The 27,364-nt window shown below is 39.7% G+C and overlaps 1 protein-coding gene across 1 annotated transcript in view; it reads right to left on the reverse strand.

Annotated features, from left to right (window-relative positions):
* MLIP (muscular LMNA interacting protein) overlaps nucleotides 1–27,364 on the reverse strand; it is a gene marked incomplete at both ends in the record, with an annotated part of 289,309 nt that overhangs the window by 153,236 nt on the left and 108,709 nt on the right. Inside the window, 2 exons of the mRNA XM_082847426.1 lie at nucleotides 808–1,200; nucleotides 2,854–3,009. Of these exons, the coding sequence (XP_082703552.1) occupies nucleotides 808–1,200; nucleotides 2,854–3,009 (549 nt within the window). The remainder of the gene's footprint in view (nucleotides 1–807; nucleotides 1,201–2,853; nucleotides 3,010–27,364) is intronic.

Here is a 27,364-nt window from a genome sequence, read left to right on the forward strand (position 1 = left end):
TCCCAAAGCCAAGCCAGTCTCTGCATTCCTGACATTCTATGCCTTGTCAAAATCATCTGATAACTTCATGACAACAAATAGCCAGTCATCCTATTTTTTTCCCTTCAAAATCCCACCCTCTTCACCCCCTTTCTTTCCTGCCGTCACAGCTATGAGTCTTCTCCTACTGTATCAAAGCCTTGACACCTTAAAGGAACCATTCAATCTTGCTGCTAACCTTTGGGGTGGGATCTTCTCCCCAAATCTCTGAGACCAGCCCTGCTTCTGGTGGTTTCCAGGAATACAGTCAATATTTCCCTGAAGTCACACAGGAGGAAATGATTTTCCTTACACACTGTTAATTCCTAGTGTATCCTTTTACTACTCTTTTACTAGTTTAAAAGTAAAGTGTCTGCATCCAGTTGATGTCTTTTTGCTGGATATTTCTCATCTCTGAAATGTGCTTCTTCATGCACCCAGCCCACCAAGAACTCTCTCCTAAGAAATTCCCTGTACTGACCTTTTCCAAGAATTTTCAGAAGGAAGGGTTAATATTCCCCCAAATCCACTCCAGCTAAGTGTTTTCCATATTCTCTTCAGCCAGTTCACAGCATAATTGTATATAATCCTTTTCCTTATGAAATTTATTTCTTTTGAATTTATTATCTATATTTACACTGTGATGGTTTATGATCTTGGGATTTTCATTTTTTAATATCTCTTTCCTTGAGAGTCTTGTACACCTTGCTGCCTTGAATAAATAGAAAGGTCTTTGCAGACAAAGGGTATGAAACATTTTTTTTTTTAATGACAAGGAGAAAAACCTACCGGCCCATGTTTTTGCTGAGGAGCCATCCCATGAGGCATTTCAGGATGTGACAGAACCTGGAGGTCTGCCCCCCGAGTTTTGGGGCGTACCACATCAGAGACCAGACTGGAGGAGATTGCTAGAGACGTGGGCCGAGCAGCTGTGGTGCCCATCCCTCCTGGGGGGCCTTGTTCACCTTGTCTGCTTGGAGCTTCATCTTCCCCCTCAGAGTCCACAATAAAGACATATTCAGCTTTGAAGAGGTCACTTTGCTGCATTCCTTGAGGTTCGTTTGCTTTAAATCCCCTTCCTTGGGAAGCCTTGTCCTTGACCTCTAAAGGATAAGTCAATGTTCCTCGGTCTCTCTCCCGTTGGCTCCCAACATTCAAGGTCAAGTACTCATTGGAATCAGACTGCAATAAATGTAGAGACATAAAAGCGTTGATGTTGCTTTGGTAAATGCTTTTTTGCATGTACTCTTTCTTAAAACCTTAATCTGCTTATAACCCCCAAGGACAAAAGTTTTTACAAATATATCTAAAAATCAGGTTGGCATAGGAGAGATTTAGGTTGAAGCTAATGGTTTACTTTTACTAACCCACTTGTTTGTCCTGGTCCAAGCCCAAACAATTTAGGGCTCAGGATCAAAGTCAGCAAAACCTGTTTTCAAATAAATCCTGATATGACTTTTTAAAAAGAGAGGAAGAGAGCAATGTTTTCCATAAAGACATTCACAAAACAAATGGGGATGTGTCATGGGTTTAGTTAATGGTCAAGCAAAACTTGTGGCTGTGTAGATACCATTGCCATCTGTATCCTTATCTTTGGAGGCTTCAGAGATCTGCAACCAAGATTGATTCATACATCTGTAGTCCCACACTCATAGCACCTAATCACAAAGGATCCCATGAATATATTATGTGTACTTGAGTACTGTTAGGGAGAAATTTCCCAGAAGTGATTTATGTGGCATTCAGAATTTCTCTGAAATAATTTGGTCCCAACAGTCTTTGAAATAAGATGACATTGTAAGTCCCAGGTTATATATTACTTCTTGCTAGATAAGATGTTTTCATATAGACAATGAGAATCAGATAATTTTATCTCCTACAAGTTGGCTCAAAAATACCACAAAGTTCCCCCAGTCACATTTTATTTATAATAAGATAGTATTAAAATACATTTTAAAGAGAAAAATTTTTTTACCCAAAATGTCACTACTTAACACAAGTCATTTTTAGGTTTTTGTCTGTTTGTTTTAATTTCTTTTTCAGTCTTCGTCTCTCTTTAGATAGGTACAATCAGGGTATAAATACAACTTTATAATCTATTGTATCACTTAATATTGTAAGATTAACATGTTCCATGAAATTACATAACCATTATAATTATAACTTCGTCAAGGTGATGTATTATCATATGCTTAGCTTTTCTCTAATTGTTAGATATTAGGCTCCTTTTATTTTTCTCTAATTATTTTCCTATATAACACTTTTTTTCCTCTGTACTATTTCTCTGGGATGCATTTCCAAGAGTTTAAACATTAAAGGGTTATACACAGTTGTATGACTGTGGATAAGGGTTTTCCACCAAAACTGTACAAATTCACAAAACTAGCAGCAAAGTGTGAGCCTGCCAACATATCCACAATTGCCCCAAATTCAGATATTACACTTTTTTAATGTTGCTAATCTGTTACACGTAAAATAACACCTTGCTGTTTTATCTAGTATTCTTTAAAGATAAATTTAAACTTTGTAAATATTTTGTTTTTATTATTTTAAGATACATTTGGGAGGGGAGGTGTCAGGAGGCCGAATATATCACGTGAACAGCAAACAAAAGGATATCAAATCAAAAGGGTTGAGAATAACGTATTGGAGAGAACCTGAGATTTTATAACACTGAAGTTCCTATTACATAGTTATATTTTTAGCCAATCTTAGATTTCCCAGTTATCTCACTTTAAGCAGAGAAAATAAACATCCATACAAATTTGCAAGTCATTATGATGGATAATTTAATGTTAACTGCTTGATATAAAAAATAGTAAAAAATAATCCTACCCTATTTACAGTTTCTGGAGTCTTATCACTTGGTTCCTCAGGAATTTTAACAATGAATTTAGAGGTGTCACCCAACTGGGAGTGGGTTGGTAGTCTTCTGACAGTGGGGACAAATGTGAAGATCAGAGGTTTGGCTTCAGAATCACCAGAAGAGACCTATGAGACACGTAATAAATTAGACTTTCAGTCTTATCAAAGGTTTATTTTGACTTTACTCTCTACATATTATATTTATCTCATTTATTTTGATAAATTGCCTATTGTCCTATGATCATGTGTATGGTTGGCAAAGAGAACATCTATTAAAATATTCATAGTTTATCCGACGCTTTTTTTGTGAAAATATTTATCGGAGAAAGAAATACAACCCAAGGAAGATCCTACTGTAGGACATGGCAACAGAAGAGCAGCTTGGCAAGTTGAGCTGCTGGAATGTTGCAAGTTAATATGGATAAAAGTTAATTTCAAAACAGACCAGATGCTGTGTTTGTGATGACCACACAGAGGTCAAGGACTTTTATCCATTTAACTCTGGGTTAGCAGGTTCAGTGTGACTCATAATCACCAAGCATGTGTGAAACTTCTGACATATATCATGAATGAGAATGCTAAAATGTGAATTGAAAATTGAAAGTTTACTTTTCTTGCTGCCAAGATACCAATGCCTCTTCTCGAGAATATACCTTCTCTTTCATTCATTCTTTATTCATTCAAAAACCATTTTGTTAAGCATTTGCTGTGTGACAGGTACTCAGGAGCTAGAGATATAACAGCAAATAAGAAACAGCCAATAGACCAGTCACAAGTCGGAAAAGCATACGCACAGAATAGGAAGGGAAAAGCGATAAGGGATGCCTACCCAGTCTGGGAAGCTCCATAAAACGCAGCACCTGGAATTTAAGTCCTAGTAAAGAGAAAGATAAGGGTCTTCCAGGCTGAGGAAACCAGCTGAGTGAAGGCATGGAAAACAGCACAGGGTGAGAATCAAGCTTGAGTCCTGTCCTTTTGACACTGAGAACCATGTGCTGTAGATTGGGAATGAGATCGTCTCATTAGCATGTCAGATAGGTAATGCTGGTTTTATAAGACCCAAGGCTAGCGATCAGGACAGAAAGCCAAGAGTAATAGATGGAGGACTAAATGGAAAGGCAGAAAGAGAAGATGGTGCTGGAGATTTCTCTTTTGAGACGTTTGGGTGAGAAGGAGGAAGAGAGATGGAAAGTAGTTAGAAAGGAAAGTCCAGTCAAAGAGGTGCCCTTGTTGGTCTGTAACAGGATAGACGTGAAGACGTCTGTAGACTCGGGGAAGGAACCAGTAGGAAGGAAAGTGGAGCAAAGTCCTGGAGGAAGCAGGCAGCGAAAGCTCAAGCAACAACAGAAAGAACATGGCCTCCTCTGAGAATGGAGAAAATTAATGGAGATACAGAAAAGCTCTGACTGTGAGGCAGTGAAAGAAGCTGGAAGGTGAGGGGACTCATTTGGTATGTAATCCATGTTCATGATGCGATCAGCCCCATCTAGTCAGAGGGAAACTGCCACACTGCCACCTCCATGCCTCTGTCACAAGAAATGCAATAGCCCCGGCAGGAACCCCCAGGCTCCTCTCCCTTCAGGTCGTGCCACCCTTGTGTGTCGTATCTCAACATGCCCTTTAAACCCGATCACATCAGCTGCACAAGAAACCCAGCCATCCCTGTGTCTCTGTGTGCAATGCACACCCCTAGTTTTGTTCCCTTCTTGTACCTGTAACCGAGAAGGACCCTATGAGGCCTTCCCAGAATAGATCCCCACCCATGTCCTTCACCTGCTTTTTGCCTGTAGAAAAACTTTAGTGAAAGAATAAATTTAATCAGGGAAGTGAGAAAAGGCAGAAAGAAAGGAAAACAGTCAAGCAAGACAAAATAATAATACTTTAGCCATTAAACAAAGTCAAGGGCATTTAGTTCTTCCTCAAGCACTATGGATAATATTCTGAGCCATGTCCTTTGAGCTGTTTTGCAGCTACTGAAACCCTCACCTGGTGGAGGAAGTTAACTGTTTGCTGCCCATAAGCACATAGACCCCATACCGGTTGGAACAAGAAGGCTGATGATGCTGACTCCCAGTTACCTCACCACTAACCAATCAGAAGAATGTCCATGAGCTGACCACACCCTGTTCCTTGAACACTACCCCCTCCAGAGCGGGACACACAGTTTTGCAGGCATTAGCCAACTGTGGCCCCCTTTGCCTGGCAAAGCATTAAAAGCTAGTCTTTTCTACTTCACCCAAAACTCTGTCTCTGAGTTTCTATTCAGTACTGGTGAACAGAGACTGAGTTTCAGCAACATACCATGATCCAACTCTTGGAAAATTTTCACCATACACTTTCTGGAATTCAGGCAGTTGTCACACATCCCTCCACATCCTTAACCTCTTCTCTACATGTTCTGACTCTAACTAAACATGGTTCCTGCTGAAGGACTCTGCTTCCCAAGAAGCTCTCTGTTTCCTCTCACACTGGGTGACCCACCAGAAGTAGGCTAGGTATCCTCTGTGCACTCTTTTCTGCTTCCAGACCATTCTTCTTCCCTCTTACCTACAAACTTCCAGGTTTGAAGCTCCTGCCGTCCACAAGTCTACACCATTCACTACCTCTTCTTGTTACAGCCATCTGCCCACCCCCAAGTCAAACCCTTCTTTCTTTGAAGATTTACTTCTGGGGTTAATTCCACTCCTTCTAACACCACACTTTTTATAATACCCAATATGCTATCCCATGGTAATTTTTCTAATAGCGTATTTCACTACCTTTACTCTTCCTTGCCCTTCACATCCTTAGCAACAACCAGTAGCCACAACACCACCATAATTTCAGGGTTTTTTCCTTCTCTAATCAACAGTTCTTTTCTTTCCACACCATCTCTTCAATTCTGGACTCCAACATTTCTGGGAAACCACCAAAATGAAAGTCTACTGATCCTTCCAACATTAAGTTTTCCCAGACTTCTTTTTTTTTTGGCCAGCCTTAATGACCAAGTTGACCACAACTCCTCCTGTGCATGCCCTTCAAATACCTTACCTTCTCTCACATCACCATCCACTTCGGGTAAATCATAGTGGTCACTCAGTCTACCACCTACCTATTCTCCTCCTGCACCACAAGGGTAAATGTGGTCACAGAAAAAAATCACACGACCCCGCTTGCTGGTTTCACTTCAAATTTATGACCCTGAGCCTCAATCTGGCACTTTAATTCTTCTCTGTAATCATACTATACAGTTCCAGAGCCCATTTACTCTCCCACTTGCTAGAAAACTCACACCTTCTCCTCTTTCTTCAAACCCCTACATCTTCTTCCTCATTCTCACTCTGAGCTGACAACTTTGTTTCCCACTTCACTGAGATAGTTGAAGCAATCCGAAGAGAACTTCCAAAACCCTCATCACCACATCTAGTCACCCACCTACATCTTTGTCCTTTTACATAGCCATCAGTCCTGCTACTACACTCCTACTTAAACCAAACCTCACTTGAATACATTGCCTTCTACTTACTTTCATTTACTCAACAAGATCTTATTAAATGCCTACCAGATGCTAGGCTCTATTCTAGGGTTTGACGACACACAGTGAACAAAAACCTGTACGCATTCTGGTGGGAGGGAGACAGGAAACCAAATAAATATGCAATAAAATAGGATTTTCAATTGTGAAAAGTGCTGTGAAGACTAGTATAATAACCCATAGGAGAGAAAATGATAGGTAAAACTTGGGTTAGCTGGAATCTAAAGGAAAAACTTAGAATTTGCTGAAAAATTAGATGTGCGATATAAGAGGCAGACAAGAGTCAACACAAGTACAAAATGTTTGACCTGAATAACTGAAAGAAATAAGATATTCTTCACTGAAACAGGGAAAACAAGAGGTGAAGCTGGTTTGAAAATAAAGATCAAATATGATATGACAAATATATATCCAAGTGGAAATGTGGGGATGGGAGAAAAGTTCAGAGGAAAGTCTGTCCTGGAGATAAAATTATTACAGTTGTTGACCTCTACATGGTATTGAAAACCATGACAAAAGATGAGATCATCAGGGGAGTCAGCACAAATAAGAAAAGAAGAGGTCCAAGGTTGAACCATCCAGCTCTACCATTAAGTGGTCCAGTAGCTCAGGAAGAAGTAGCAAAGGTGACACAGGATTTTAAGAGAAATGGAAAATCCTGGAACACCATTGATGTAGGATGATGCAGTGAGAAAGAAGCCTGACTAAAAATAAGTAAAAGGATTGACAGACTATTGTGAGGGCCCAGCCTAAATGTAAATCTGTGAATTTGTAGTAAAAGCAATTTGCTTGGCTTTTTGATAATGTCTCCAGGAATGCTCAACTGCCTATCATAGGAACAGAGAAAGTGAATTGCAGCATTTATAGAACTGATGTTCAGAGGTGGCTCTGGCAGAAGAATGTTGTGAGTGTCAGGAAACTGAGGGTACTGATGGGAGAAGAGCAAAGGGTCAACCATGAAGTTCAACGTGGACAGGGAAGAAGAGGGACTTCAGACTAAGGGACTAGTGGTCTCTTTGGTTCAGGAATCAGATTTGAAAGCATGGTGGGTGTTGGGGAGAATGGCCCAGGGTCACAGTATGGGTTATGAGAGCTTAGGATTTAGTAGGGTGGTAAGACTAGATGATTATAAGGTGTAGGCTTATAACAGAGTAGGGTTAGGGTTAGGGTTTCTAGAAACAATGTCTATTCCTTAGGGCATAAAAAATACACAGACAAACCCTTCTGAGCCAACTTTCATTTTCCAATATTATTTTCTGCCTTTAAAAATAATTGTCTATTCCCCCATGGCATTCAGGTTGCAATTCCCAGGCTTATCATCCAAAAATAATAAATCAATGCTTTCCTTTGTAGGAAGGGACATTAGATCCCTCATGAGATTCAGGGAACCCACTAGTCTTATCAGTGATACACAATACAACACACTTTCTAGATGGATTATTTTCTAGGAAGTCTTCTTTACATGACTAATCTCATCAATATCTTGATGGGTGGAGAGGGGTTTTAACAAGGAAATCACTGAGAGTAGTTCAGATAATTTATCATAGAATTTCATTTGGGTAGGAAATACAGATAGTCTTTTAGGAGTCAAAGAAGAGGTGAAAGTGTGACTTTGTCCTCAGGTGCTATAGGCCTGCCCTCATCTCCCCACATGATGACTACAGGTCTATCTTATGTTCTATCCAGATGAAATTTAAATGCTGAGGTATGCACTTCAGTATAAGTGCCCTGTGGTTACAAAATACATATAACCATTATTAACAGTAAGTGGCTTTGCCTTCTAAAGCATATACAGTGACCAAGATTTATTTCTCCAAAAATTTACTTCTTTACTTTAGCTTGCTACTAAAGTCTCTAAAATACAAATAGATCGTCACTACTGATACATTGTGAACTATTGACTTTTTAAAGGTTAATAGTTACAATTTTAGTGAATAAAATTGAAACAAAGTATGAATAAAAATGGATGCTTCAATGAATGAGGTATGCTTTTAGAACATATCCTCAAAGGAATTTCTAAACATAACCAAATGTTGACAATGAAAGCAACCGAAAATAAGTAAAACTGTTTCCTTCTTTTTTATTGTTACATTTTCTTACAGGAACATCCATAGCCTGCATAAAATTTCTTCACCAGGTAAGGAGAACAGTTTGTTTTTAATTTTAGTTGAGCCAACATATAATGTCATCAAGAATAACATTAAAAATGGAAAATCCAACAGTACTAAAGACTTTTCATCTTCCTAGTTTACTGTCAGAGAACAAGATCAGGGATAAATTCCTATCCTCAGATTAACCACAAAAAGGGCAATGGTTTGGTATTCACTTTTAAGCTGAGAGTACATTGTTAGCATGAGGCTCTTTTTATCACTTTTACCTAGCACCGTCTTATCCTAACAAGGATGTACAGAATTTTTTGCACAAAATTTAGTTGGAAAAGGATTTGAAATTATACTAGCTACTCTATACAACATTTAGATGAAGAGCCCCATGTTAGCCCGTGGACTGCTGAATCCCTTATTCAGGAAAGAAAAAGAAAAATTTTGCTCTTTACTGCATACCATAGCCCAGTTCCAATGGAGCCCAGAAATGAATTGCTATGGTGATGAAAAATCATTTTCCACACAAAGCAGAACCAGATGCATGTTAATATCATTGCATTGGTTAAATGCCAGTTAACACTTTCCATTGTCAGTGTTGTTTAAAAACGCATTTTAGTTCCTATCCTTGAGAAACTAGTTTAATAATAAAAATTAGAGCTGAAAGGATGAAAATATTTTCCTAAGTATAGTTTCAAGTGCTCGAAACTCTGAGACTGTCACCTTCTCACTGGCCACTCGACTAATAATTTAAGAAACTGTTTTCCCCCCGTGCCATGCAGGCTCACTGCTTCTTTGCTCAGTTTCAGGCTCCAGTGCCTTCCTTTCTTCTATTTCCCTAGAAGTTCTCTTCCTTCTGACGTTGACACCCACACTCACAGATGGCCACTAGCTTCTTGTTGAGAAGAGACATGACAGGGTGTCTCTCAGCATTTACACTGCGCCAAGGACTGTCCTGAGCATCTTCTTTGGTTGCCAGTAAGCAGTTTTGCCTTTATCTGCTCATCCTTTCCACTAACTGCCTATAACATTTCATTTTGATATAGTCAAATTTATCTACACCCTGGCATCTCTCCCTCAAACCCTCTTGCAGTAAACACCAGAGTGCATAGCCTTTCAAAGTTCTCGAAAGCATGAAGGAAAGACTTCCTTTTACCTGGGGTGTGGTCTGAATGCTCCCTGCTAAGATGCACGAGATCATTTGGAAGTAATTGCTCCCGCAGTCCCTCGGAAGCCCCCGGCTTTCTGGAAGCATTGATTCATCCCATAAGGGCGTGAGCAAACCAATGAGTGAGGTGGGAAGGGAGCCACTCCCTGAAACAACACACACACTCGCAGGGAAAAAAAGAATTCTAAAAAAGAGGTAACGAGGAATCCTCCCTGAACGAAAGGGTTTTGTCAGCTCCAAAGAGTAGATTTATGTTCAGACAATTTTTAGATTTGGAACTTCAGGAGAGGTCAGATTGACTGCTGAAATGGAGCCAGTAGAAGTAAAAGAAGAATTACCACCTATATGTGTTTCCCCTCTTTTCTTTTTATGCATGTAGTCCAATTAAACATTCTGCAAAAAGAACAGAGAAGCCAGATTGTACAGCAACAAGAAGCTGATCGAAGGACCCGCACAGCTGACAATCCCAGCAATCAGTTGGTCACACTCACTGGGAACATTTAGAGGTACAAATACATGCAAACACTGAGTCTAAATAAAGAATGAGAAAATACACAGTCATCCCTTCAAAAATCAATAGCTTTAATTAGTGGTCCTTGGCATGTACCTAGCGAGCAATGGTACAGGAGTGTCTCTAGTGACTGAAGTTTTGCTTTTAACTAAATTTGCTCTAAAATAGAGCTTGGAATCAAATATTTGTCAAAACTAAATTCCATTCCAATGTTCCTGGAAGACAGTGAGTTTCCTGACTATAGACAAACGTCAAAGCTTTACATGTGAAATTGATTGGAGTCTTCAGCTTTCGCACTTCCATTTTCTAAGTGTTGATTTTTCTCCAAATCTGTAATATCTATATTTGTGCTTTGGTGATGAAAGACGTTGTGTCACAAGGGCTGGTTATAGACCAAAGGCTCTGGGAAGGAATGAAGGTTTTATTTTAGGGACCTAGATTATACCTCTTAACATTTTCACCATTATCAGAAGCCTGAATTCTTGGAAACATTACAAGTGAACCAATTGTCAAAAGTGATACTGTTAGCACACTGGGAAAAACTATTCCAAATAACCCAGTACTTTCTGACCTAGTAAATGATCTAAATTTTTTAATGTGAGTGCTGTGTTACATCAGAGAACAAATTATGTGCCTTCTTCTATGCTATGTATATTTATGGATATTCAAGAGACTATAATACCCTCCTGCCCTTAAAGAGCTTACAGTCCAATTGGGAATATAAAACAGGTGTACAAGTACAGAGATGCAAAGCAAAAAAGAAGAGAAAAATTCCCATCCTGCAGTTCTCAAAGTTTATACATAAGCCACCTGGAGATCTTAAAATGCAGTTTCTTAAATATCCTGTGATAAGCCATAATGGAAAAGAATCTGAAAAAGAATGTATTGTTAGGTACATGTATAACTGAATCACTTTGTGTACAGCAGAAATTAACACAATATTGTAAATCAACTGTAAATAATTTTTCTTAAATGCATAAAATATTTTTTTTAAATGCAGTTTTTTGTCTTTTGGTTTTTTTGCGGTACGCGGGCCTCTCAACTGTTGTGGCCTCTCCCGTTGCGGAGCACAGGCTCCGGACGCGCAGGCTCAGCGGCCATGGCTCACGGGCCCAGCCACTCCGCGGCATGTGGGATCTTCCCCGACCGGGGCACGAACCCGTGTCCCCTGCATTGGCAGCAGACTCTCAGCCTCTGCGCCACCAGGGAAGACCCTGAATGCAGTTTTTGATTGCGGAGATCTTGGGTGTGGCCTCAGATTCAACATTTCCCACGAGCTCCCAGTGGTACCCAGCTGCTGGTCTGTGACACTCAGAGTAGCAAAGAGAGGAATTTTTGGAGGGTTGTGAGATCATAGTCACCTGGGGTAAGTAATTCAAGGATAAAGTGGCATTTGGACTCACTTAGAAGAGTAGCGGAATAGGACCTCTGAAGGTGAGATAGAATAGCCCTTATTTCAGGCAGAGAGAAAAGCTCAGGTGAAGGCACCTATCAGAACGGCAGTAAGCAGCAGGGGTAGCCACAGAGCAGGGAACCAGAGAGTCAGATTACCCACTGGCTGTGGGACCTGGGTCCAAGCCGGGGTTACAGGACTTCTCGAAGGCTCAGTCCCCCACCAGCAAAATATGGATCAAAATAGTATTTATTTCACAGGGTTCTCATGAAAATTACAATTAAATTCAGCATGTAAAGCTCTGTGTCAGGCAAATACTTAATAAATGTTACACCTGTGAACACTGTTGTTACTCAGTTTGGTAAATAACATACATGAGAATAAAGGCAAATAAGACTAGAAAAGTAGGTTCAGTCTAGATCATGAGATTTTTTTTAATTTACCATTTTAATTATTTTTAAGTGTACAGTTTAGTGAGTAGCATTACATTTACATTGCTGTGCAACCATCACCACTATCAATCCACAGAACTTTTTTTCATTTTGTCAAACTGAAACTTCGTTCCCATTAAACAATAATTCCTCATTCCCTACCCTAACTCCCAATCCCTGGTAACCACTATTCTACTTTCTACATTCACATTCATCTCTCCTCCCCTTTGTAGATCATCAGAGATCTTGAATTAAGATGTTTTGATGCTATTCAGTAGGGAATAGGAACAAAGATTTTTTATAATTACATAAATATATGTATATGCATATATATATCATCATATATATATATATATATATATATATATAATCCTAATTCCTATTCCTTACTGAATAGGGGAGCCTTAACAAATCCTAGAGACCACACTCATCTCCACTATCCATCCCTTGTCAGTGGTTCAATCAGTTTATTCTAAGTGGACTCAAACAATAAGGAAGCTCTTTTCCTATATCTCATTCTGTCCTTCTCCCTCTGTTATTTTTTCTCATTCCCTCCCCCAAACATAAAGCAATATTCACACATGTTGGTACAGTCAGATTTGGGAGAGGAAATACTTCAGCCCCTATCCTTTGTCCTACTTGATTTCTTCCTTGAGTCATTTTACAATGAGAACCAATGAAATTAATTCATTATTTTGCTATTTTGTTCTGTGTCTTATTGGGAACTTTTCTGTACTCATTTTCTTTCCCTTGTTTTCTTAGTAATTGTTGCCATTATACACTATTCCTTATATTGATAGAAGGCAATTTTTACTTAACAAAAAGCAGAACAGTCATGCATTATAATAGCATGCTTCAGCCATCTGCTTAGTAACTGCATATATACTCAAAGAGCACATGTATTTAGAACAATTTCTATAGAAACCATCCTCATTGGAATAGAAAATGATGGCACCTGGTCAAAAAATAGGCCTCAGTCTTGGATGATGAAGACCAAGTGAGTTACCGACACAGGATTGGGGGTGGGAGAAGGGGAGAGTCTAGCCTCCAGTTACAACTACTTTTTTCTATAGATAGGAAGGCCATGTAGGGTCTGCCTAAGACCCTGAAGCATTTTATAAACACAAACTTTTAATGATCTCTCTCCTATTAAGGAACACAAACTTTTCTGTTGAATAATCTATTCCCAAAAGAAAGTAAAGTTTGTTGAATATTGCAACAGACAAATATAATCCAAAATTCTCTTTAAAATCTGGCATTATTGATGGCTGAAGTAGGGCATCCCTCACCCTTCTGATTAAACAGATATTACTGCAATACCTTCCAGCCAAGAGAATCTTAAGGTATTACTTTTAAAACAAACAGTATAGAACAAATAGTCTCTCTTCCTGACATGGAAAACAAATTTGAAGAAAAAAAAAATAGACACCTCCACAAAATATTGCTAAGAAACATGTAAGTTATTAAACAGATCCAGCTGTCAAGACCATCCAGAAGTCTATTTGACTGCTCTTACGCCTTGTGCTTAAAAAAAAGTCACTAGAAATCCCATTTATTCATCTTAATAAACACCTGTTGAGTGACAGGCACTATTCTAAGCTCTAGGAGACATCAAGATAAAGACTTGGACCTCATTCTCATGAAGTCTCCTTCTCATGAAGGAGACACCTTCACAGCTACACCACCGGTGAATGAAGTTAGAGGAGAGGGCAAGTGATGTGCTGAATCTAGGCTGTTCGGGGAAGCAGCCTCAGGCCATCCCCAGGGAGCTTTCACTCAGCTTCTGCACTTAGTTTCTACTCCTGGTAACCAACATCAAAATCACTTCTCATTCTGTTTTAGCCCTGGGTGGTGTTTTTCCTCTGAAGATGGGAATCACCCAGGGTTTGGACCCCTGCTCCAGAATAATAGGTGATTGTAGGAATCATAATCACAACTCAGAATTAGCTGTATGATATTTAAATGAATCCTGACATCTCATAAAAAATGCATGAGAGGGGGCTTCCCTGGTGGCACAGTGGTTGGGAGTCCACCTGCCAATGCAGGGGAAACGGGTTCATGCCCCGGTCTGGGAAGATCCCACATGCCGCGGAGTGGCTGGGCCCGTGAGCCATGGCCGCTGAGCCTGAGCATCCGGAGCCTGTGCTCCGCAATGGGAGAGGCCACAACAGTGAGAGGCCCGTGTACTGCAAAAAAAAGAAAAAAGAAAAAGCATGAGATCCTGTTGTAACTGAGGAATTTCAGCTTCAAGTATGCTAAGCCTGACTCCTGCCCTAGTTCCCCTTCAACTTTAACTTAGTTTACAGAAGAATAAGCTAATGATGCATATTGAAATGGAAGATTACTTGTTCTATTTTGCTTTAACACTTGCTCCTTATTTTTTAGAGATAACTAACCAGAGACTCATGGCAAAATGATGTTCCAATCATAAGCAAGACGTGACAAAACTTTGGCACCAATGATCATGATAATCATTTCTGAAAATAGAACACTACCCTCTCCCCAGCATGTAGCTCCTTTCTCTTTTCTCTATATTATCTCCAAGCAAGACCTGGGGAGTTGGGAGTTGGTTCTTTAGGACATGAGTCCACCTTCTCCCCTGGATTGCTGGCTTCCTCAATAAAGCTATCTTTCCTTTTACCCAACACTTGTGCCTCAGTACTGGATTCTTGAGGAAAAAGCAGCCAAACCTGAGTTTGGTAACACTGTCACAGTCTAAGTTTGTCCTCATCTATATTGGCATGTGTGCTGGCCTCATCTGGATTTCTTCTATTCCTGTTACTACTGCTTGTAGAGTCTCTTCTCTTAAGGGTGTATCCTCCTAGGTAAAATGATACTAAAAGTCCACCTTAATTCAAGTAAACCAAGAGCTTCAAAGTATTGAAGAAAATCTAGCACCTAAGTGAAAATGTTTGACATACTTAGATATTCAGAAGAGGCAAATAGGCCTTGTACATGGTAGAATTTGAAAGGGGAACACAGACAATGATAAGAAACATATATCCAACAGGAATAAGTGTCTGGTGGTCACTCTCCCCTTGTGGAATCACTTTCCAGCTTGGCTTCTGGTATACCATTTCTCTTGGTCCCCTCATAGCCCCTGTACCCTCCTTCTCTGCCTGCTTTGTGCCATCTGACCCTGCAGCATTGAAGTGGCCCATGAGTCACTTCCTGGATAATCTTATCCAGTCCCATAGCTTTAATTAACATTTATAAGCCATTGAGTTCCAAATTTGTTTCCCCAGCCTGTACAGTGTCCTTGGATAATACACCCCTATAGCCAACTAACATCTTCACTTAGATATTTTACAAACATTTGAAACTTAATACGTCTGAAACTGAATTATTTGTGTTTCTCCTGAAATTGTTTCCCACCCCTCCCCCTAATTTCTCCCCACCAGCATATAGTTGTACTTATTTCTCATTGCATAAGCCAAAAATGAGGGCTTATATTGGTTTTTGTTGGCTTCCCATAATCCCCCATCAATATATCAGTATTGGTCAATATACTGATATTCTTGCTTTCTCATAACCTCCCATCAATATATTAGTATAACTTGTCAGCTCTCCCTTCAACATAAATCTAGAAAATGAATCTATCTCATTACTTCTACTTCTAACATCCTAGTAGCAGAATCTACCATAATCTCCTTTCTGAATCACTTTCTCATAAGTGGTCTCCCTGCTTCTACTTTGCCTCCTATAGTCAATATCTGATAAACCACCCACATCTCCCTTTGGCTGGAGGACTATCCCCAGATGCTGGAAGTGCTGTGACAGTGCTCAGCTGTTTATCTTCTCCAAGAGTTGTTCCTGGTTGAATAAAGCTCCTTATAAAGTCACCCCCCTTCTCAGGGGCAGCCTGTATCCAATGGCTGCTTGATGCATCCATACAAAAACCTGGCACCCCTGTTCCAATTTGAGACAATGCTGAAGGGTGAACCCAGTTTCAGAGCTACACTCAAGTTGGCTAACCTTTTACTGAGACTTCATTGCAGCCCAATTCTCCCTCTGCATAATCTTGTTTCCTTCCCATCTCCCACTGGTGTTGGTCCTGAGAGCAATTCCAAGAGGGAAAACTTCCTGTATGCTAATCTCTATCTCAGAATCTTCTTCCTGGGAAACTGATCTATCACATCTCCCCAGTTGCTTTCCACACAGTAGCAAGATTAAACCTTTAAAACATGTCAGACCACATCACTTCTCTATTCAACACCCTCCAGCAGCTTCCCCTGACACCCAGAGGCTAGGCCAAATTCCCTAAAATAGTCAACAGCTCAACAGGACTTGGTCCCTATGACTCTCCCTCCTGCTTCCTCAGCTCCAGCCACGATGAATTTTGTGTATTCCTACAGCATGCAAATCCCACTCCCTCGAATGTTTTTCCCAAGCTTATTACTGTCCCTTCACTTCCTCAGGTCTCTGCTCAAAAGTCACTTTAACTGTAAAACGTCCCTCACCACCCTACATGAGACTGCAACCCCAATTCAAGCCCCTTCCCCGTACTCTCTATCCACTTTTGCCCATGTTATTTGCTCTAGAGCCCGTACCAACTTCTCACGCTTGATTCCTATCTAATTTTGTCATTTAAAAAAATTTTTATTTTATATTGGAGTATACTTGATTTACAAGTCATGTTAGTTTCAGGTGTACAGCAAAGTGATTCAGTTATACATACAATACACATAAAATTTTATCATTGGTTTTTAAACTCCATAAGGGTAAGGATTTGGTTTTGATCACCTTTATTTTCCTAGAATAGTATGTGGCACTTATTACCACTCCATAAATATTTATCCAGTGAACTTCTTGACTGACTGAGATCTTTATTTGTGGATATTTCTTGCACTTCTTTTCTTCTAATGAAAAGGACAATTTTGATTAAATTTGAATTGACTCTCTAAAAGAAAACAGAATCATCCCAATCTCAAGTTTCTCGGTTCCACTGGGCCAGTTGCTGCTGGGGCTCACAAGTCCTTACTAAGAATCAAAGGTCTAGAGGCTAAAGGTCATAGCAAAATGAGAGTAACTGCAGTCAGCTTCCTCCCATGACTCTTACATACAAATACCTGTAGCAAGAAATAGCAAGACGCTCAGAGCTATGCACTGTCCAACCATCTAGGTCAAAAGCAGACAAAATTTGTTCTGACCTCAGATTTTCCACCAAATAGTTGTGAGGTTTTGGGTAAGTCACTTAACTTCTCAGGGACAATTTGTTTCTAAAACAACATTCTAGAATCAGTGTTGGTTTCCCGATGTGCCTTCTTTAGAATACCAGCCTTGCAAGATAAATAGTGATGAAAGGATTATGTAGTCAAATAAATTTAGGAATTGGTTTATTCCATATCGACCTTGTGGAGTTGTCTCATGGTCCAGAGGCCCTTCAAGCTTGGCTTAGCCCACAGTTTCTCACATTTATTTGGCCACAGAAGCCCTGGCTTTCCCAATGCCCACTTCCAACCCACTCACAGGGTGAATTGCTGAACTGGGCTGTCCACAAAGGTGTCTTTCTGCTGTGATATTTGATGAAGGCATGAAAAAGAGATATTTTGGTCAAACAAATCAAGAAGTTTCCACAAAGTTACTAGATGAAGTGCTATTCCTGATCTGGGTTTGGAAGGGAGAACAGTGAGATAGACAGATATTGGCAGAAGTCCTCTGAATTAGGAAGAAAGGAAGAGGTGGTCCACATTCCATGTCTAGTGGGCACTGTAAATACACATGGGCCCATGGGTCATGAATATATTCAGCAGCACAGGAATATGAACTGAAAATATGGATAATAAATTGACTAGAAGATCTTGAAACATATCCAGAGAGATATTAATAAAGTGTGGTGCAAAGCATTGGGGATAAAGCATATTATTTAATAGAAATACTCAGAGGTTCCATATATAGAGAATCACTTCTATATACATCATAAGAGAAACCTAAATTCTGGTCCACAACACAATTCATAAAGTCTTATTTGTAAGTGAATAGAGTAACACTAGCATCTTTAGAGTTTACAGCATAATTTCATAAAGGAACAGAGCAAAGTAATATTTATTTCCAAAATGACTTTTGGTATAGTATGAGTTAAACGTATTTTATTTAAAATAAAGGGGAAGAGGGGCGCCTTCAAGATGGCAGAGGAGTAAGACACGGAGATCACCTTCCTCCCCACAAATGCATCAAAACTACATCTACATGTAGAATAACTCCTACAGAACACCTACTGAACGCTGGCAGAAGACCTCAGACTTCCCAAAAGGCAAGAAACTCCCCACGTACCTGGGTAGGGCAAAAGAAAAAAGGAAAAACATAGACAAAAGAAGAGGGACGGGACCTGCACCTCTGGCAGGGAGCTGTGAAGGAGGAAAAGTTTCCACACACTAGGAAGCCCCTTCACTGGTGGGGACGGGCGGGGGGTGGGGGGGAAGCTTCAGAGCCACGGAGGAGAGCACAGCAACAGGGGTGCAGAGGGCAAAGCGGAGAGATTCCCGCACAAAGAATCGTTGCCGACCAGCACTCACCAGCCTGAGAGGCTTGTCGGCTCACCCACCGGGGCCAGTGGGGGCTGAGGGCTGAGGCTCGGACTTCAGAGAACTGGGGTTGGCTACGTGAACACAGCCTGAAGGGGGCTAACGTGTCACAGCTAGTTGGGAGGGAGTCCGGGAAAAAGTCTGGAGCTGCCTAAGAGTCAACAGACCATTGTTTTCGGGGTGCGCGAGGAGAGGGGATTCAGAGCACCGCTTAAAGGAGCTCCAGAGAAGGGCGAGAGCTGCGGCTATCAGCGCGGACCCCAGAGACGGGCATGAAACACTAAGGCTGCTGCTGCAGCCACCAAGAAGCCCATGTGCAAGCACAGGTCACTATCCACACCTTCCCTCACGGGAGCCTGTGCAGCCCGCCACTGCCAGGGTCCCATGATCCAGGGACAACTCTCCGGGAAGAACACACCCCGGCCTCTACTGCCTCATTCTGTACCCCTCCCTCCCCACAGCCTCTGTGAGCCAGAGTCCCCTAATCAGCCTCTCCTTTAAGGCCGTCCTGTCTGGACAGGGAACAGACGCCCTCAGGCGACCTACACACAGAGGCGGGGCAAAATCCAAAGCTGAACCCCGGGAGCTGTGTGAACAAAGAAGAGAAAGGGAAATTTTCCCAGCAGTCTCAGGAGCAGCAGATTAAATCTCCACAAACAACTTGACGTACCCTGCAACGGTGGAATACCTGAATAGACAATGAATCATCCCAAAATTGAGGCGGTGGACTTTGGGAGCAACTATAGACTTGGAGTTTGCTTTCTGCACCTAATGGGTTTCTGGTTTTATGTTTATCTTAGTTGAGTATTTACAGTTTATTATCAATGGTAGATTTGTTTATTGATTTGGTTTCTCTCTTTCTTTTATATATATATATATTTTTTTTTTCTTTTTTCTCTTTTGGTGAGTGTGTATGTGTATGTTTCTTTGTGTGATTTTGTCTGTATAGCTTTGCTTTTGCCATTTGTCCTGGGTTGAGAGTTAGGGTTTTTTGGGTTCTTTGGGGTTTTTCTAGCATAGATTTTAGTGATTGTTATCATTGGTAGATTTGTATTTTGGTTTGGTCGCTCTCTTCATTATTTTTCTCTTTCTTTTTTTTTATTACTTTTTAATTTTTTTATTTTTAATAATTATTTTCTATTTTAATAACTATTTTATTTCTTCATTTTTTCTTTTTTTGTTTCTTTCTTTGTTTTTTCTCCCTTTTCTTCTGAGCCATGTGACTGACAGGGTCCTGGTTCTCTGCCTTGTGTCAGGCCTGAGCAGCTGAGGTGGGAGAGCAAAGTTCAGGATATTGGTTCACCAGAGACCTCCTGGCCCAACATAATATCAAACAATGAAACCTCTCCCAGAGATCTCCATTTCAACGCTAAGACCCAGCTCCACTCAACAACCAGCAAGCTACAGTGCTGGACACCCTATGCCAACAAGCAAGAAAGGAACACAACCTCACACATTAGAAGAGAGGCTGCCTAAAATCATAAAAAGTTCACATATACTCCAAAACACACCACCAGACATGGTGCTGCCCACCAGAAAGACAAGATCCAGCCTCATGCACCAGAACACAGGTGCCAGTCCCCTCCACCAGGAAGCCTACACAACTCACTGAACCAAACTTACCTACTGGAAGCAGACACCAAAAACAACGGGAACAATAACAAACCAGAACAATTAAGAAAATGGTAATAGGAACATACATATCAATAACTACCTTAAATATAAATGGATTAAATGCTCCAACCAAAAGACATAAACTGGCCTAATGGATACAAAAACAAGACCCGTATGTATGTTGTCTACAAGAGACCCACTTCAGACTGAGGGACACATACAGACTGAAAGTGAGGGGACAAAAAAAGATATACCATGCAAATGGAAATAAAAAGAAAGCTTGAGTAGCAATTCTCATATCAGACAAAATAGACTTTAAAATAAAGACTATTAGAAGAGACAAAGAAGGACACTACATAATGATCAAGGGATCAATCCAAGAAGAAGATATAACAATTATAAATATATATGCAGTCAACATAGGAGCACCTCAATACATAAGGAAAATGCTAACGGCCCTAAAAGGGGAAATCGACAGTAACACAAAAATAGTAGGGGACTTTAACATCATACTTTCACCAGTGGACAGATCATCCAAAATGAAAATGAATTAGGAAACACAAGTTTTAAATGATACATTAAACAAGATGGACTTAATTGATATTTATAGGACATTCAATCCAAAAAACAACAGAATACATTTTCTTCTCAAGTGCACATGGAACGTTCTCCAGGATAGATCATATCTTGGGTCACATATCAAGCCTTGGTCAATTTAAGAAAATTGAAATCATATCAAGTATCTTTTCCAACCACAATGCTATGAGACTAGATATCAATTACAGGGAAAAAATCAGCAAAAAATACAAACACATAGAGGCTAAACAGTACACTACTAAATAACCAAGAGATCACTGAAGAAATCAAAGTGGAAATCAAAAAATGCCTGGAAACAAATGAGAATGAAAACACGACAACCCAAAACCTATGGGATGAAGCAAAAGCAGTTCTAAGAGGGAAGTTTATAGCAATACAATCCTACCTTAAGAAACAGGAAACATCTTGAATAAACAACCTAATATTACACCTAAAACAATTAGAGAAAGAAGAATTAGAAAACCCCAAATTTAGCAGAAGGAAAGAAATCATAAAGATCATATCAGAAATAAATGAAAAAGAAATGAAGGAAATGATAACAAAGTTCAATGAAACTAAAAGCTGGTTCTTTGAGAAGATAAACAAAATTGATACACCATTAGCCAGACTCATCACGAAAAAAAGGGAGAAGACACAAATCAATAGAATTAGAAATGAAAACGGAGAAGTAACAACTGTCACTGCAGAAATACAAAGGATCATGAGAGATTATTACAAGCAACTACACGCCAATAAAATGGACAACCTGGAAGAAATGGACAAATTCTTAGAAAAACACAACCTTCCGAGACTGAAGCAGGAAGAAATAGAAAATAGAAACAGACCAATCACAAGCACTGAAATAGAAACTGCAATTAAAAATCTTCCAACAAACAAAAGCCCAGGACCAGGTGGCTTCACAGGAGAATTCTATCAAACGTTTAGAGAAGAGCTAACACCTATCCTCCTCAAACTCTTCCAAAATATAGCAGAGCAAGGTACACTCCCAAACTCATTCTATGAGGCCACCATCACCCTGATACCAAAATGAGACAAAGATGCCACAAAAAAAGAAAAATACAGAACAACATCACTGATGAACATAGATGCAAATATCCTCAACAAAATACTAGCAAGCAGAATCCAACAGCACATTAAAAGGATCACACACCATGATCAAGTGGGGTTTATCCCAGGAATGCAAGAATTCTTCAAGATATGCAAATCAATCATGTGATAAACCATATATTAACAAATTGAAGGAGAAAAACCATATGATCATCTCAATAGATGCAGAAAAAGCTTTCAACAAAATTCAACACCCATTTATGATAAAAACCCTGCAGAAAATAGGCATAGAGGGAATCTACCTCAACATAATAAAGTCCATATATGACAAACCCACAGCCAACATCGTTTTTAATGGTGAAAAACTGAAAACATTTCCTCTAAGATCAGGAAAAAGACAAGGTTTCCCACTCTTGACACTATTATCCAACATAGTTTTGGAAGTTTTAGCCACGGCAATCAGAGAAGAAAAAGAAATAAAAGGAATCCAAATTGGAAAAGAAGAAGTAAAACAGTAAACTGTTTGCAGGTGACATGATACTATATATAGAGAATCCTAAAGATGCTACCAGAAAACTACTAGAGCTAATCAATGAATTTGGTAAAGTTTCAGGATACAAAATTAATGCACAGAAATCTCTTGCATTCCTATACACTAATGATGAAAAATCTGAAAGAGAAATTAAGGAAACACTCCCATTTACCATCGCAACAAAAAGAATAAAATACTTAGGAATAAACCTACCTAAGGAGACAAAAGACCTGTATGCAGACACTGATGAAAGAAATTAAAGATGATACAAACAGATGGAGAGATATACTACGTTCTTGGATTTCCAATCAAAGAATCAACATTGTGAATATGACTATACTACCCAAAGCAATCTACAGATTCAATGCAATCCCTAACAAACTACCAATGGCATTTTTCACAGAACTAGAACAAAAAATTTCACAATTTGTATAGGAACACAAAGAACCCGAATACCCAAAGCAATCTTGACACAGAAAAACAGAGCAGGAGGAATCAGGCTCTGGATTTCAGATTGTACTACAAAGCTACAGTAATCAAGATAGTACAGTACTGGCACAAGAGCAGAAATATAGATCAATGGAACAGGATAGAAAGCCCAGAGATAAACCTACACACATATGGTCACCTTATCTTGGATAAAGGAAGCAAGAATATACAATGGTGAAAAGACAGCCTTTTAAATAAATGGTGCTGGGAAAACTGGACAGCTACAAGTAAAAGAATGAAAGTAGAACACTCCCTAATACCATAGACAAAAATAAACTCAAAATGGATTAAAGACCTAAATGCAAGGCCAGACACTATAAAACTCTTAGAGGAAAACATAGGCAGAACACTCTATGACATAAATCACAGCAAGATCCTTTTTGACCCATGTCCTAGAGAAATGGAAATAAAAGCAAAAATAAACAAATGGGACCTAATAAAACTTAAAAGCTTTTGCACAGCAAAATAATCCATCAACAAGATGAAAAGACAACCCTCTGAATGGGAGAAAATATTTGCAAATGAAGCAACTGACAAAGGATTAATCTCCAAAATATACAAGCAGCTCATGCAGCTCAATATCAAAAAAACAAACAACCTAATCCAAAAATGGACAGAAGACCTAAATAGACATTTATCCAAAGAAGATATACAGATTGCCAAAAAACACATGAAAGGTTGCCCAACGTCACTAATCATTAGAGAAATTCAATTCAAAACTACAGTGAGGTATCACCTCACACTGGTCAGAATGACCATCATCAAAATATCTACAACAATAAATGCTGGAGAGGGTGTGGAGAAAAGGGAACCCTCTTGCACTGTTGGTGAGAATGTAAATTGATACAGCCACTATGGAGAACAGTATGGAGGTTCCTCATGAAACTAAAAATAGAACTACCATACGACCCAGCAATTCCACTACTGGGTATATACCCTGAGAAAACCATAATTCAAAAAGAGTCAAACATTGTACCACAATGCTGCAATGTTCATTGCAGCTCTATTTACAATAGCCATGACATGGAAGTAACCAAAGTGTCCATCAATAGATGAATGGGTAAAGAAGATGTGGCACATATATACAATGGAATATTACTCTGTTATAAAAAGAAACAAAATTGAGTTATTTGTAGTGAGGTGGATGACCTAGAGACTATCATACAGAGTGAAGTAAGTCAGAAAGAGAAAAACAAATACCGTATGCTAACACATATATATGGAATCTAAAAAAAAAAAAAATGGTCGCGGAGAACCTAGGGGCAGGACGAGAATAAAGACGCAGACGTAGAGAATGGACCTGAGGACACAGGGAGAGGGAAGGGGTAAGCTGGGACGAAGTGAGAGAGTGGCATGTACATATATACACTACCAAATGTAAAATAGATAGCTAGTGGGAAGCAGCCACATAGCACAGGGAGATCAGCTCAGTGCTTTGTGTCCACTAGAGGGGTGGGATAGGGAGGATGGGAGGGAGACACAGGAGGGAGAAGATATGGAGATATATGTATATGTATAGCTGATTCATTTTGTTATATAGCAGAAACCAACACAACATTGTAAACCAATTATACTCCAATAAAGATGTTAAAAAAAATAAAACAAAGGCGAAGCAATAACCTCCTATTTTATGTTCCAGGTATACTTACATATGAAGAATGCCCTCAAAAGCCTTCAGCATATACTACAGATACAAATTTTATCTGTATTACTCAGTTTTGCTGATGAAAACTGTGTTCAAAAAGTGATTTTAGGATAGCTCAGATAAAAGTTTTAATTGATTATTTTTAAAAGCTCTAAGCTCTTTACATTCAGGCTCTGCCCACCAGGACAAGTCATGAAACACCCCTGCCCACAGGTATCTGGTCACAGAGAGATCATAACCAATGTTTTGTCATTAGAGTCACATCTGCTCTTTCCGAAGCAACTGTATTTTAAATTAGCTTCCTTATATTGGTCAACATAAAGAATAGGCTAGATATAAGTGTGAAAATGTGCATACCAAGAAAACAACTACTACTTCCTCCACATATTTTATATTTTATCTTAATCTATCATTTTTTTCACTGTACTCTATTGAAATTCATGACTCTGCAGAATAACTGAAGACAGATGTCAGAAAGCCAGTGTCGGTCCATTCTTTTCCTGAACTACCTAACCATAATTAGAAGAATAAAATAGCAATAGAAGAAGGGTAGAACTAACTGACTGTGTTTGCAATACAGAAGAGAGAACATGGGGCTTTGGGTGAGAGAGTACTGGTGTGGTATCCCCACCCTTTGCTACTTACTAGCTGTGTGACCCAAGGCAGATTCTTGATCTCTCTGAGCTTCCTTTATTTAGGACCACAGAATTCATCACACAAACTGGGACACTCTCGAGTGTGAAAGATGGGGGCATGGGGGGCACAATTAGTAATTCTTTCAGGGCAACAGGCATAAAATGGGACTATAAGGGGCAAACCAAGGCATAATCAGCCTACTTACTTGCAATATTGAGGCCATAATATCTCAAAAGTGTTGTGAGGTTAAAAATGGCATGATGTAAGAGGCTACGGAGGAAGTTTAACAGCACGTATTCAGTAAGTTATTTTTCCCTTCTCATAAATAACAGTTGGGTATTGGTTGGGGATGGGGATGATGTGAAGGGCTAATTGTGTTATCTTTTAAAACATGGAGCAAGATAAATGGTTGACCTACTGCTTCTTCTGCTTGCAGTGCTCTCCAGCAACCATCTCCCTGCTTCATTTCTCTTCACACTGCTGAGTTCTAAGAAACTCAGAGGTTCTATGGTGAATCATTTTAATTTGCATGATGAGGTTAACACAATTGCTCACCCACAGTATACTTCATAAAATCACTACCTGAAGACCCCTTCCATGATTTCCTGGGTGAGATACAGCCACCTGTTGCTGCTCTGTTAGGCCTTGTACTTCTGCATAGCATGTGCTGTTATTAAAATTATGTGATTACATGTATAGTGAATTCTTTAATGTCTGGCTCCCCAGTTGGAACATAAGCACCAGGTCAATGGGTCATTTCTATTTTGTCTCCTGCTGTACCCCCAGCACCTAATATAGTGCTTATCACATAGCAGGGGGTCAATAAATTTCCATTAAATAAACAAATGACCATGGGCATACATGAGGGTTGTATGGAGGATTCAGAGAGGGCAAGAGAGATTTCTGTCTTCAAGGAACATACAGTTGTTAGGGAACCACTGACCAAAACTGCCCACCTTGGCCAACTACCATGATAACCACTTGCATGAGTTATCTCACAGTAGGAGTTCCCGACAAGGAACCTGGTGCTGCCAAGGAAAACTAACCAGGAGAATTTGGGAGGGTCCAAAAGGAGAGAGGAGATGCCAGCCCATAATATGTCCTACCAACCTCTCAGAATCCTTCGCGCTGGAATCCTTCTAGGCAGAGAGATGCATGCACCACCAGGAAGGACCCTGAGTCACACCAAATATGGGCCAGGCAAGATGATTGGCCAGAGACAACCCAGAAACTAATCCCATTACCATAAAACCTGAGACTGTGAGCCACGTGGCAGAGCAGTCCTCCTGGGTTCCCTTACCCTGCTGCTCTCCACCCAGGCGCCCTGTCCCAATAAAGTCTTCTGCTTTGTCAGCACGTGTGTCTCCTCAGACGATTCATTTCTGAATGTTAGACAAGAGCCCAGTCTTGGACCCTGGAAGGGGTTCCCCTTCCTGCAACACAGGAACAGATTTGATCAAATTTATACTATGTATAAATACCATTTAACGAGTTTTATGTGATACTATTCTGGGTACTTAATATAGATCATCTCTTGAATTTCTCACAACAAGCCAGCAAGAGAATTATCATGTCCATCAGACAAGTGAGAAAATTGAGACTTGGGGAGATTAAATTACTTGCCTAACGAGCACAAGATGTAATTGGATTTGAATCCCTGTCTGCCTGGCTAGAACCCAGTTTCATGTGGACTCTTATTTGCTGACTGCTTCTCCCAGCCTTACCATAGAGATACTCACTTACAGACAAGTGATAAGAAAGGTTCAGGAGAGAGCAGCCAGCAAAGATTTTGTTGTTAACAACATTAAAGAGAATTGGACTCAGGTGAATGTTTCCCTAAAGCCTCCAGTATTCATTCCCAAAATGAGGCTATACACTCTGACTTTTCTAGCTTTCATCACCATTATTTTCTGTCTCTATGTCATTCTTGCTATAAAAACAATGCATGGTTATTTTGCAACATAACTTTAAAATGGAAATGAGATATCAGCAAAAAATCCAATTGTATTGGTATGAATGCTAAAGCTACCTAAATTTCAATAGGGATAGTGCAACATAGACCCAGAAAAATATTGTTGGATCACTAAATATGTTTATGACAAGTATTTCCTTATATTTAATAAACAATATTTATCTTCAAAAACATCTAAACTAATGTGTGAACTCTGACATGTTTTATACCATCAATTTATTAATTCTACTAATGGAAACAATGAAATGTGGAGTCAGATTCAAACCATAAATCTACCAATAATTAGCCAACAACACTATGATAGTTATT

The sequence above is a fragment of the Leucopleurus acutus genome (assembly GCF_964270905.1).
Source record: "Leucopleurus acutus genome assembly, chromosome: 10".
NCBI classification, from domain to species: Eukaryota; Metazoa; Chordata; class Mammalia; order Artiodactyla; family Delphinidae; genus Leucopleurus; species Leucopleurus acutus.